At 48.1% G+C, this 13,153-nt stretch overlaps 1 protein-coding gene across 3 annotated transcripts; it reads left to right on the forward strand.

Annotated features, from left to right (window-relative positions):
- Positions 1 to 13,153, forward strand: SLC31A2 (solute carrier family 31 member 2). Of its 3 annotated transcripts, XM_003264015.4 has the most exons (4): positions 1 to 130; positions 6,773 to 6,839; positions 10,513 to 10,708; positions 11,765 to 13,153. In XM_003264015.4, exons 1-4 carry the CDS (start codon positions 125 to 127, stop codon positions 11,931 to 11,933), a joined length of 438 nt encoding a protein of 145 aa, XP_003264063.2. In that variant the 5' UTR covers positions 1 to 124; the 3' UTR covers positions 11,934 to 13,153. The 3 variants fall into 3 exon arrangements, with proteins under 3 accessions (XP_003264063.2, XP_030673497.1, XP_030673500.1); XM_030817637.1 differs by lacking the exon at positions 1 to 130 and having other exon boundaries at positions 6,787 to 6,839; positions 10,315 to 10,708; XM_030817640.1 differs by lacking the exons at positions 1 to 130; positions 6,773 to 6,839 and having other exon boundaries at positions 8,937 to 10,708.

The raw sequence follows: 13,153 nt of genomic DNA on the forward strand, positions 1-13,153 counted from the left end.
CTCGCCCGGACCACGTGATCCGTGCAGCCAGGGTCGCTCTCGCGGCGGCAGCTGTTGAACTGACTCGGAGCGAGGAGACCCGAGCGAGCAGACGCGGCCCTGGCGCCCGCCCCGCGCACTCACCATGGCGGTAAGAGCCGGGCGCTACAGTGAAAAGGGTGGGCGGTTGGGGTGGGGTCTCCTGGAGCTGCCCTCTCGGCACCTCGAATCCTCGCTGCCGCTGGCCCCGGGCTGGTGAGGGGTGTGTTGGCAGCACTGCCAACAGCCGGAACAGAGTTGGGGGGACGCGGCAGGTACAGGTTGCGGTGGCTCTGTGGTGTCCCTCTTTATTTGTCCCTCCTGCTGGGAGGCAGTCCGGCTAGGCGAGCAGTTACCGAGCGCCCGCGGTGGCGCGGCTTGAGAGTGGGGGCGCGGTGGCTGAAGACAGCTGGGTCCGGGGTCCCCAGCCCCGGACCTCTGGCCGGCGCCCCAGGGCGGAGGGCAGCGCCTTGGGAGATTCCAGGAAGGCTTCCACGAAAGGGAAACCCCCGGCGCATTTCAGCCCGCAGCCCCGCGCGCACACCGAGCGCCCATCCCCGGCCCTGCTCTTGTCAAGTTTGTAGCCTGATTCTTCGGGGAATAAAACAGAACCAGCTACTTTCCAGCTTCCCTACACTTTCAGTCAGAAAACAGCGTTTCGGACAAGCTGTTTTTCTTGGTAGGGTTCACCTGGGCTGGAGAGAACGACAGCTTGCAAGACTCGTTCGTCTTTGAAGAAGTCATATCATTTTCTTCATCCCATGAAGAATGTCATAGAATTTAAGATACAGGAAGCTCAGCCTGGGCAACATAGCTAGACCCCGTCTCTACAAAAATTAGCCGCAAGTGGTGGCAGGCGCCTGTAATCCTAGCTACTCGGGAGGCTGAGGCAGGAGGATGAGGAGGATTGCTTGAGCCCAGAAGTTCCAGGCGGCAGTGAGCCATGACCTTCGGCCTGGGCAACAGAACCAGACGTCCTCAAACACAACAAAAAACAAAAAAGATACAGGAAGTCTATACAGGCCATTTAGTGAAATGATCAGCCGTCCTTTAAAAAGGGAAATAGATGGAAAGCACTTGCAAAAGTTCCCCAGCCAGTCAGCCTAGCACTGGGACCTTCATCTCCTTCCCAACCCTTGTTTACAAATAGGGAAGCTTTTCTCAAAGTGTAAGTAACCCCAAATGAAAAAAATATAGAAGAAAACAAGTTCCAGGGATTGCTCCCTCCTTCACCACAGCCCCACCCTGAAAAAAGCACAAATCAGTTAAACTGTCAGAGGCCAAGATTCATCCCAAGTAGGAAAACAAGATTGGGGCCCTGCCCCTTGCCTATCTGACCACAAAGCCCTTTAATTGAAAACTGCAGCCCAGATCGCTTCTCTCAAGTCAGGGTGTGCTGATTTCCATCTTTTCCTCTAGCAAAAAGGCAAAAGTAGAAAGGGTTGAGTGACAGGTGAGTCTTTGTCCCTCCGGGGCTTCGGACTCTGTGGGTACTTCCAGCTCTGAACACACCATACAGTTCATCTTCCCAGCTGTCTCCTGCTTCTCTGGCTTCAGAACTGTCCTAGCCAACTGCTCTCTGGCCAGGGCAGGTGTCTGTCAGGCGGCTTGGTCCCCAGCACCCCCAGGGAGCCTCCACTGTGCCTCCCTTTCTCTGATCTACACCCTGTTGTAATTATTTGCTCACTTAATGTTCCCCCTCATAGACAGGTAGCTCCCTAAGGGCCAAAGACTTGTCCCATTCATCTCTGTATCGCCAGGTTCTGCACAGACCTAGCACAACAAAAAGAAATGTTTCAAATTACTCTTACTGTTCTGTGGGTGTTCAGGTCTAGGGCAAAACATGTCTGGGCTGTTTTGGGCTCCTAAGATAACTGGCCCAGGCCCAAGGATGATAGAAGGAAACCAGTTATGGCAACTCCCTGACTAATTAGCCACTAGGGACATTCCATTCATACCATCTGCTTTACCAAATGGACGCGGAGAAGGGGTGATGGGCATCACCCCTACCTCCACCTGGCAGAGATGGTGCTAGAGGCTTCTGCTGAGGATGAGGCCATCTCCCGTGTAAATGGAGTTTCACAGTATTGTTTGTACCTGTTTGGTTTTGTATATCAATCTCGTGTAAACATTTTGCTGTGTCAACAAATGTTCTTTTTGAAAGCCTAACAGGAGAGATCTCTGAGTAGTAGGACTCAAAATGATTTTTTACTTTCTTTTCGGTACTGTGTCAGCTTTTTACATTGAGCTAGTGCCATTGGGGGTGGGGGGTAAAAGCTATTCTTATTTTTAAACTCTTCAACATTTTTTAAAGTCTTCAACATGATTTTTATCATGTTGTGATGTGACCGCCTAGATTTCCATTTTGAGGCTCTCATATAATTTACTTGACCAGTCCCTGTTGGTTGACAGGAGACCATCATGGTTCCTATGATTTCTCACAGTGTGACCCCCAACAAACACCTGTCCCAGAAACACCCAGTACACTAAGGTTTGAGAACCAATACAGGCTTTCCAGAAAGATCTCTGGCTCTGGGTACCTGATTGCTGAGTGACCATGGGGAGATAAGTGGGCTTTTATATACCTTCCTTGTTAAAGAGGTTAATAATAGGCACCTGCGGAGATGTCACAGGGAGTGACACATAATAAATGGAAGGTGAACATGGTGCAGGCACATGCAGGCCTTCAGAAGACACAGAGCTATGTGGCTGTTCTGTCCAATCAGATGCTTTCACATTTCTTTCTCTGTCCTGCAGCTCCACGGTCTCCAGTGAGCCCAGTCCCTGGGTAGGCGCAGGCAGGGGTTGGTGACACAAGTCAGACCCCTTTTGGCACTGAAAGGCATGTTAGCTGAGTGTAGGGAGTAGAACAGCTAGGTTAGTCCCAGGTCTCTACCAAACCCCAGGCTGCAGCATCCAAATCTGAGAGGAGATGCATAGATGTGGTGCCCCATCCAACCCGGAAACAGAGGCACACTCACTGTTGTTGTTTGTTGTTGTTGTTGTTGTTGTTGTTGTTTGAGACAGAGTCTTATTCTATTACTCAGGCTGGAGTGCTGTGGCATGATCTTGGCTCACTGCAACCTCCACCTCCCGGGCTCAAGTGATCCTCCCCCTCAGCACCTCCCAACTAGCTGGGACTACAGGCACATGCCACCACACCTGACTAATTTTTGTATTTTTTGTAGAGACACGGTTTTGCCATGTTGCCCAGGCTAGCACTTTTTTCTTTTACAAGGTTTCAGGAAAAGAGTAGATAGCGCTCAAGATGGGAGCCTGTGAAAGTGAGGCCAAACCAAGGGAAAGGGTTCCTAGAGTCCTGTCCTCATCTTACAGATGAGGAGACTGAGGTCCACAAGGGGCTTTCTGCGTGTCAGCAGCTCAAGGCCATGCAGCTGGTTCCTGGCAGAGCTGGGAGGCAGATCCAGGCAGTGCAGCTTTAGAGACCGTGCCCCTAACCACTAGCCTTGCTGCCTCTATTCAAACTGCAACAAAGTGAACTGAGCCTCAGAATCTCCTGAAGGGGGCTGGTTAAAAACTATGTCTTCCCTGTCTCCTGTGGCTCTGACCCTGGACTCTGATTTAGGGGCCTGAGGAGGCCCAGGAATCTGTACTTTTAATAAGGCCCTGGAGTCTAAGCAGCTGCTGCTGTCCCTCTACACTAAGCCGCTTGCCAGTGTGGAGCTCATGATTGGCTTGTGGTTTCCCAGTGATTCACCCGGGACTGACTCTGCCTCTGCGGATCCAGCTATAACAGCATCGTCATCCACACCTGTGATCCGCTCCAGTGTCCTCCCTCCCACCCTATCCTCTTTGCCTTTTCATCCTATTGTCCGCTGTCGTCCCTGGGCTCTGGTCTTACTCTCCCATCCCCAGACTGGTCCTTGTTTGTTTACTTTATTTAAGGTGCACTCTTTATGTTTCTCAGGAAATATGGGCCAGCTACTTGCTGAACATCCTTCGGGAGCTAAGCATGATTATCCTAATTGCACAGAGGCTTTTTCTTATACATTCCTTCCTCTCCCCAATTTCTTCCCATATTTTGTTCCAAAGTGGCCATATCAGTTTCTTCTGCTGTTTGCATATCTTCCTGAAATGTTAAAACAACTGAAAGACAGCACAGCCCTCATCTCTGTCTAGTATTGCACAATAAAGTGGGCTGTTTTCTGTGTTGTAGCATCTGTTTTTCTCTTGCCAAATGAGGGCCTGGTAAGAAGACCCAGGATCCAGTCCTGATGCTACCACCAACTCACAGTGTGACCCTGGGCATGTCACAACTGCCCCTCGGACTTCCAGTGCTGCCCTGAGAAGCTGCATTGAGAGCAGTTAGGAGCACAGAATCTGAAGCCAGCCCACCCAGGCAAAATTCTAGCTAGCAACTTGGCAAGTTACTTAAATTCTCTCTGCCTTAGTAGTCCCATCTATGAAATGGAGCTAAGAATAATAATTCCCCTCTTGAAATTAAGTGAGTTAAGACATATAACATTTTTAGAAGAGTGCCTGGCACAGAATAATCAGTGTCATTTCCCTCTCAGTATGAAAAAAGAGGGTTGCTCTAAATTAGCACTTCCTAGAGGATAGTCTATGAGATTCTTTCCCACAGGGCACTCAGCAAGAGAAAAAGGGGAGGAGAGAGTTCTAGGTACAGGCTTCTGGCAGTGCAGAAAGCTGTTAAACCTTATTTTGTCTAATTCCAGTCTCTCCCAAAGTCCTTTGACCATAGAATCCATTTTTCCTGGTACCTCCTAGCATCCTGTGCTTCTCCCATGGAACACTTCTGAGAAATACCCCTCCAGCTTTGACGTGTATGGGAAAAAAGGCACTGGGGTTATTGAGCCCTTACTGTGTGTCACTTTGTGTGGATGGATTTGCAGAGTTTTCCCCCAGCTCCCCTTGGAGGAAACTGAGGCCAGAGAGAGGCCCTGGTTAACAAATCTGTTTTGTTCCAAATCCTGGACTCAGTCTACTATTCTTTACCATCTCCTTTGGTCCTAACTATTGAGAGGGGGAGGATTGGAGACGACTAGAACATGCAAGGCCTGTGGTTTAGGGCTGTCATCTGCAAGCAGAAGTTTGTGGCTCTGGTTTCCGGGAGGCTACAAGACACCCACATGGCACAGCTTCCTGACAAAATGGCAGCTAATCAAATCTGCCTACCCTTCCACCCCTCCAATGTTTGCCTCCGCCGGAACTCCTTTTCTGTAAGAACTGATGGCCCCCACAGCCTTCACAAGAACCCACAGTCTCACTCCGTATCTCCCTCCCTTGAACACAAACTGAGAGTAACCCACTTCTAAGGAAGTGGGGCAAATCCTTTTCCCTCTTTGTACTCATTTTCCTCACCTGGAAATGAGAGGGGGTGGAGAGGGACTCAAGTTGGGCCAGATCAGCATTTTTCAAACTGAGTTTCAGCAGAGCTCATATTTCTCTCCCCTCTCCACCCTGAGCCCCGTGTTTTTATATAATGGAATTAGAAGAAAGATTTAAATTGGCTAATGTTCCCTGGCGAAGAAACCTGAAAGCCATGGGACTAAAACTCTGAGGATACCTCTAGTGCTAAGATTCAAGGATTCTAATATTTGGCCATTGTCTTAGAAGGCAAAGGCTTCCACTAGCTGATTACAGCTCAGCCAGGATCTCCTTAGCTGGGTAACGCTGACAGTGTTTGCAGAACTGCTTGTGCTAGCTGAGGGCTTACCTGGGGACCAGAGGGGGCCTTCACTTCCCTGAGAGGGTGAACTAACTGATAGATCTGTTGGGCCCTCATCTTTCCAAACAGTCATTAAGCCTGGTGTGGGCGTCTAAACTCACCATCCAGCTCCCACCGTACCTTCCTTTCTTGGAGACTGGGAGGAAGCACCATGTCCTGGAATGTCCAGGGCTTTGGAATCCAGCTAGACTCAGGTTTGAATCCCAGCTCTGCCAACTTACTAGCTTTGTGACCACCAGCAAATTACTTCTGTAAGGCTAGTTTCCCTAACTTTCCTTCCTGTAAAATGGACCTAATTGTCCCTGTCACACAGAGGACTGTTGTGACAATGAAATGAGATGATGTAGAAAAAGCCCTTGATGCCACCCTCAACACAAGGTGGAGCAAGCACCCTCTGAAAAGGCATCTAACAGGCACTGCATGGCCACTGCTTTTACCTGCAGTCTTTCCTGTAAGGCTGTGAACTCACCAAGGTCAGAGACATTAACCTACTTCCATAATGCTGGGCACACGAACTGGGCTCAGCAAATGTATAGTGAATGAGTAGACAGATGTGGAGTACAGTGAAGACAGCTGCCTCTGGGCCCCTGCACGATAAACACTGTGGGATCTGTCTAGACTGAACAGGACAAAGAGGACTCCAGGCTCCCATCACACGGGAACCTGTTCTGGAGCTGCAGCAGAATGGCTAGGGTCCTGGGGGGTAAGAAGAGGCAGTTGCACTTGGAAGGCAGGGAGGGGACATCCCCACATAGTCTGAGGACACTGTCACATCCTGAGCCAGTTGGTCCAGTGAGGATGGGCACTTCCACACCTCTATTCTCACATGGAGCAGGGCAAGCTCAATTATAGCTCTGCTGCTGACCCTACTGGGCAAGTCTCAGCTCTTTATGGCCTCAGTTGGCCCTGATGACTTCTGATGGCCCTTCCAGCATTTCCAGTGACCCCATTTTTCTGGGCTCCCAGAGGAGGTGCTGGAGAGCATTAAGGACCGTAACATCCACTGCCCTGCGCCCCTATGATGCAGATTCCCTTCTCTTTCAGATGCATTTCATCTTCTCAGACACAGCGGTGCTTCTGTTTGATTTCTGGAGTGTCCACAGTCCTGCTGGTAAGAATTGGGGAGCTCCAACTTGTAGCTTGGAAAGCCTTGTAGCACTAGGCAAGGGAGAATCTGGGTTCTCTTGATTCTCTGTGGGCATTTAAGTGAGGCTGATTCCTCTGGCATAAACACTGAGCAGGAACTTCATATTTATAATTCCATTTGTAACCACTCCCCTTCAGATCGCAAAGGGCTCCATTATCTTACTGATCTTCACAAAGGCCGAGAGGCAGGGAGGCAGCTTTTCCCTCTGTTACAGGGGAAGAAACTAAAGCCCAGAGACAGGAAGAGAGACTCATGCAGGGTCACACAGTAAGTACGCATCAGAGCCACAACCAGATCAAGGCCTCTGGGTGCCACCTGGCACCTCCCTTATCCAGGGTTCATTGTTCTGCACCAGTTCAGAAGCCCACAGCAGCTGCTGGAGATGAGACACCAATTTGAAAGGGAAGAATATTCCTTTGGTTTGAAAAGGCAGAGTTTGTCACTAATTCATGAAGAAGTTATTTTTCAACTTAAATAACTGCATCTTAAAAAGAGACTGGAAACAGCCCAAATGCCCATTATTGCGGGTGCAGATTAAATAAATTATGGTCATCCCTACAATGGGTTACCATTTCTTGTTATCTATTGCTGAATAAACAGTGGCTTAAAACAAGTCATTTTATCATTCTCTCTCAAGGTTCTGTGAGTTGACTGGACCCAGGTAAGTGGTCCTCACTGAAGGTCTCTCATGCAGTATAGTCAGACAGTGGCTGGAAGTAGGGTCATTTGGAAGAGTTCCTCACTCTCATGCCAAGTGGCTGATACCGGTTGTTAGCTAGGACCTCAGCTGGAGTTGTTGGCTGAACACCTACATGTGGCATCTCCTATGGCCTGGGCTTCCTCGTGGCAGAGTGGCTAGATTACAAGATCGAGTGTCGCAAGAGAACAAGGTAGAAGTACGTGGGATTTTCAAGACCTAGCCTTGGAAATCAGGTAGCATTACTTCTACCTTTATTGCCTGAAGCAGTCATGAAGGTCTTCCTAGGCTAAAGGAGAGGGAACAAACATAGACCCCACCGCTTGATGGCAGGAGTGTTGACATCGTAAGGAGATGTGGGGTAGGATATATTGGAGTGGCTGTCTTTGGAAAAATAATCTATCACAGATATGATGAAGCCACTGGGGAAAAGGTAAATCTGTGTGAACTGAGGTAAAACTGGATGATAAAGTCAAATGCAAAACAGTATGCCTAGATAGGATGCTGTCATTTGGACAGAGGCTGATATATACATTGAGTAACAGAGGTTGCTCTGGGGAGGAGAATTGGGGTGAAGGGAGATTGGGGTGGGAAGAAAACTGATTTTTCTCTTTTTTTGAAATGGAGTCTCTGTCGCCCAGGCTGGAATGCAGTGGCGCGATCTTGGCTCACTGCAACCTCCACCTCCCAGGTTCAAGCAATTCTCTTGCCTCAGCCTCCCGAGTAGTTGGGACTACAGGCATGCACCACAACGCCCAGCTAATTTTTCTGTATTTTCAGTAGAGACAGGGTTTCACCATGTTGGCCAGTCTGGTCTCAAACTCCTGACCTCAAGCGATCCACCCGCCTCGACCTCCCAAAGTGCTGGGATTACAGGCATGAGCTACCATGCCCGGCCGGAATTTTCATTGTATTCTTTTTTGCACTGTTTGAAGTTTCACCATGTACGTGAAATTACCTATAATTTTATATTTTAAAAACCTGCATCTGTCAGATGATTTTCTCCTGGGAGCCTGTGGGGAAAAAAAACCCAACTGTTTTTTCTTTTCTTACGCTGAACACACTTCTGTGACCAGATGTGTAGGCTTTCCCTCAGTGACAACTTTTCTGATACCAGCTGGGTGTCCTACAACTCAGTTCAAATCTGACACTAACCAGAGTTAGTGCAGATCCCACAGGTTAAGGGCACAGTCCCACAAGGCTGCCTCCTGCTTCAGGCACCAATCACAAGTCCCAGCTTGTCTCCCGTACTTCTGGCCAACTGGCTATACATCAGGGTTCCCATAACGCCTTCGTTGGGGTCAATTATTTGATAGAATGGTTCACAACACTCAAGGAAACACTTAAGAGTACAAATGGGCCAGGTGTGGTGGCTCATGCCTGTAATCCCAGCACTTTGGGAGGCCGAGGCGAGTGGATCACCTGAGGTTAGGAGTTCAAGACCAGCCTGACCAACATGGTGAAACCCTGTCTCTACTAAAAATACAAAAAAATTAGCCAGGTGTGGTGGCAGGTGCCTGTAATCCCAGCTACTTGGGAGGCTGAGGCAGGAGAACTGCTTGAACCCAGGAGGTGGAAGTTGCAGTGAGCCAAGATTGCGCCACTACACTCCAGCCTGGGCAACAGAGCAAGACTCCATCTAAAAAAAGTACAATGAGTAGCTTGGTGGAAAAGATGCATGGGGTAAGGCATGTAGGAAGGGGTTCAGAGCCTCCAGACCCTCCCTGGGCTTGCCACCTTCCAGGTACCCCCATGTGTTCAGCAGCTGGAAGCTTTTCAAATCCTGTCCTTTTAAAAAATTCATATATAATAGTTGTACATGTTTTGGGGTACATGTGATATTTTGATACCTATATACAATATGTAATGATCAAATCAGGGTAACTGGGGTGTTTATCACCTCAAACATTTATCTTTGTGTTGGGAACATTACAATTCTATTTTGAAATAGACAATAAATTATGGTTAACTACAATTTCCCTACTGTACTGTCGAATACAACAACTTATTCCTTCGATCTAAACTGCATTCTTTTGGGCTTCTATGGAGTCTTCATATAGAGGCATGATTGATGACCTCATTGGCCACTGGTGATCAATTCAACCTTCAGTCCCTCTCTCCTTCCAGAGGTAGGGACTGGCGCTGAAAGTGCCAACCTCCAAGCACAAGGTTGGCTCCCCTGGTAACCAGCCCCTATCCAGAGCCCATCCAGGAGCCTCATCCATCAGTCATCTCATTAGCATATAAAAAGACACCACTTCAGAGTTTCCAAGGGTTCTAGAAGTCGTGTGCCAGGAAACCAGGGCAGAAACAGGATATATATATCTTATTATGTCGCAGAGTCCAGTAAAATACTTTAGCTGGACCACTTATTATCCCTTTTAGTGAAACAAAAGTAGTAATTAACAGTTAATTTTACACAGCAGCTCTAATAAGCACTTGATAGTTTCTGTAAAATAATTTATTGGGTTTTCCCCTATTATAAAAGCAATATATATAAAAGAAACCTTAGAAAGTTAGGCAAGAACATAAAAACCACCTGTATCCTACTTTGCTGAGATAACTGTTACTCTTGTGCTGTTTATCTTTCCTTCCAGACATTTTTTGCATACTTACATATAAATAGGACCTTGCAGTACTCATCGCTTAACAAGAAGTCATGACAGATTTGTGCAGCCTGCCGGGGGAGTGGGTGGGGTGATGGTACATGGCTTCTTCACCCTCAGCCCCTGGATTTTTCAGGTGGCTTCTCTTCCTGATCTCAAAGCCACACTCCAGAAAGGTCTGGTGAAGACAGTGAAGAAGTTCGGAGCTCAGCAAGGGTGGGGAAGAAGATGCAAGAGAGAGGTGGATGGAGTGGATTCCATGAACAGGTGGAGGTGCTGGAAGGGAAACAGTGCTGGCCTGGCCCTGTCTCCACAACTCTGCCTCCTTTTACAGGCATGGCCCTTTCGGTGTTGGTGCTCCTGCTTCTGGCTGTACTGTATGAAGGCATCAAGGTTGGCAAAGCCAAGCTGCTCAACCAGGTGCTGGTGAACCTGCCCACCTCCATCAGCCAGCAGACCATCGCAGAGACAGAGACAGACGGGGACTCTGCATGCTCAGATTCATCCCCTGTTGGCAGAACCCACCACAGGTACAGGCAGTGGGTATGGGAAAGGGGCAGAGGCCTCACATTCACCCTGAGAGACAGGCTGGCCCAGACAGCATTAGCCCCACTTCACAGAGAGGACAGCGAGGCCCAGGGAAGGACCAGGACTTGCCAAAGTGGCTACACATAGCCAAGTGAACTAGAGCTCATGTCTCCTGATGCCCAGGCCACAGCACTCGCTGTGAACAGCCAGCCACTTGAGAGGCTAAGAAGGCTTTCTTTAGGGAACTGTGATCTTCAGATGCAGGCCCCTATCTAGCAACTGAGGTGGCCACCCACCCTCCCCCAAATCTCACCAGTTCCATGGGTCACTAGGCTCCCATATCCAGGAGGGGATCTGCAGCTGTCCTGAAGCAATGTATCCCACTTGGTGGGAGGAGGATGACAAGCTCTCCTCTCCTCCCTTCCCACTCGATTCAGGCAACCACTTAGGGTCCCTATTCTGCCCTCTGTCCAGCCCCAGCCTCACCTGTGCTTAATAAGCCTGCCCGTTCCATCACTAGCCACTCTACATGGGTGTCTCAGATCTTCGCAACTGCACTGCAAGGGAAGTATTCTCATTCCTGTTTTACTGATAAGGAATCTTACTTTCAGAGAGGTTAAGACATTTGTCTAGGCCACTTTTAGTTAGTGGCAGGTCTAGGAACTGATAATGTCACCTAAGACCATGCTTTTTCTTTCCATTGTCATACTGCCTCCCAAAGTAGATTCAGGGGGGAAATACGCCTTACTGATGATTTTCTTTTATTCCTTATCAGAAAGACAGATTATAGATACCCTCATTTTCCCCTTTGCCTAGGATGCCAGGAAGCTCGGAACCAAATGTAGTGAAGATATGTCTCTTTAAAAAGAAATCTCTTGAGTTTTTTCTGGGGGTGGGGGTTGGCGGGGGAGCAGAAAGAAATCTCTCCTGGGTTAAGCATACAAGTTATAAATAATCGGTTCATGTAACTCAACAGCTTTCTACTCCCTGATATCAACTCCCAGCTTCCTCATTACCAGCTCATTACCAGGATTAACTTGCTTCTCCTTTTTATCTAGGTGGTATTTGTGTCACTTTGGCCAGTCTCTAATCCATGTCATCCAGGTGGTCATCGGCTACTTCATCATGCTGGCCGTAATGTCCTACAACACCTGGATTTTCCTTGGTGTGGTCTTGGGCTCTGCTGTGGGCTACTACCTAGCTTACCCACTTCTCAGCACAGCTTAGCTGGTGAGGAATGTGCAGGCACTGAAGCTGGAGGGACACGGGGCCCCCTCTTCCAGACACTATACTTCCAACTGCCCTTTCTTCTGATGGCTATTCCTCCACCTTATTCCCAGCCCCTGGAAACTTTGAGCTGAAGCCAGCACTTGGTCCCTGGAGTTCGGAGGCCATTGCAGCAACCTTCCTTCTCGGCCAGCCTGCATAGGGCCCAGGCATGGTCTTGTGTCTTAAGATGGCTGCTGTGACCAAAGGGAGAATGGAGAGAACAGGGGTGGCAGGGTTACTGAGCCCATGACAATGCATCTCTGTGACTCAAACCAGGAATTTCCAAAGATTTCAAGCCAGGGAGAAGGGTTCTTGGTGATGCAGGGCATGGAACCTGGACACCCTCAGCTCTCCTGCTTTGTGCCTTATCTACAGGAGCATCACTCATTGGACTTCCTGACCTCTTCTGTCTTTGAGGGACAGAGAGAGACCAAGCTAGATCCTTTTTCTCACCTTTCTGCCTTTGGAACACATGAAGATCATATCTTCTATGGATCATGTTGACGAACTAAGTTTTTTTTATTTTTCCCATTGAACTCCTAGTTGGCAATTTTGCACATTCATACAAAAAAATTTTTAATGAAATGATTTCATTTTATTCATGATGGATGGCAGCAGCTGCTGAGACCTATTTCCCTTTCTTGTGGGGAGAATAAGTGACAGCTGATTAAAGGCAGAGACACAGGACTGCCTTCAGGCTCCTGGTTTCTTCTCTGGTAGACTGAGCTCCTTCCACCAGAAGGCACTGCCTGCAGGAAGAAGATCATCTGATGGCCGTGGATGTCTGGGAAGCTCTTCATGGCCTTAATGCCCTCCTTTATCCTCATCTTTCTTCTATGCAAAACAAAAAACTGCATCTAATAATGTTCAATACTTAATGTTCTCTATTTATTACTTACTGCTTACTTGTAATGATCTGGTGGGGAAACATGATTCATTCACTTAAAATACTGATTAAGCCACGGCAGGTACTGACTGAAGATGCAATCCAACCAAAGCCATTACATTTTTTAAGTTAGATGGGACTCTCTGGATAGTTGAACCTCTTCACTTTATAAAAAAGGAAAGAGAGAAAATCACTGCTGTATACTAAATACCTCACAGACTAGATAGAAAGATGGTTGTAAGCTTTGGGAATTAAAAACAAATACATTTTAGTAAATATGTATTTTTAAATA

Source organism: Nomascus leucogenys, chromosome 8, assembly GCF_006542625.1.
Source record: "Nomascus leucogenys isolate Asia chromosome 8, Asia_NLE_v1, whole genome shotgun sequence".
NCBI classification, from domain to species: domain Eukaryota; kingdom Metazoa; phylum Chordata; class Mammalia; order Primates; family Hylobatidae; genus Nomascus; species Nomascus leucogenys.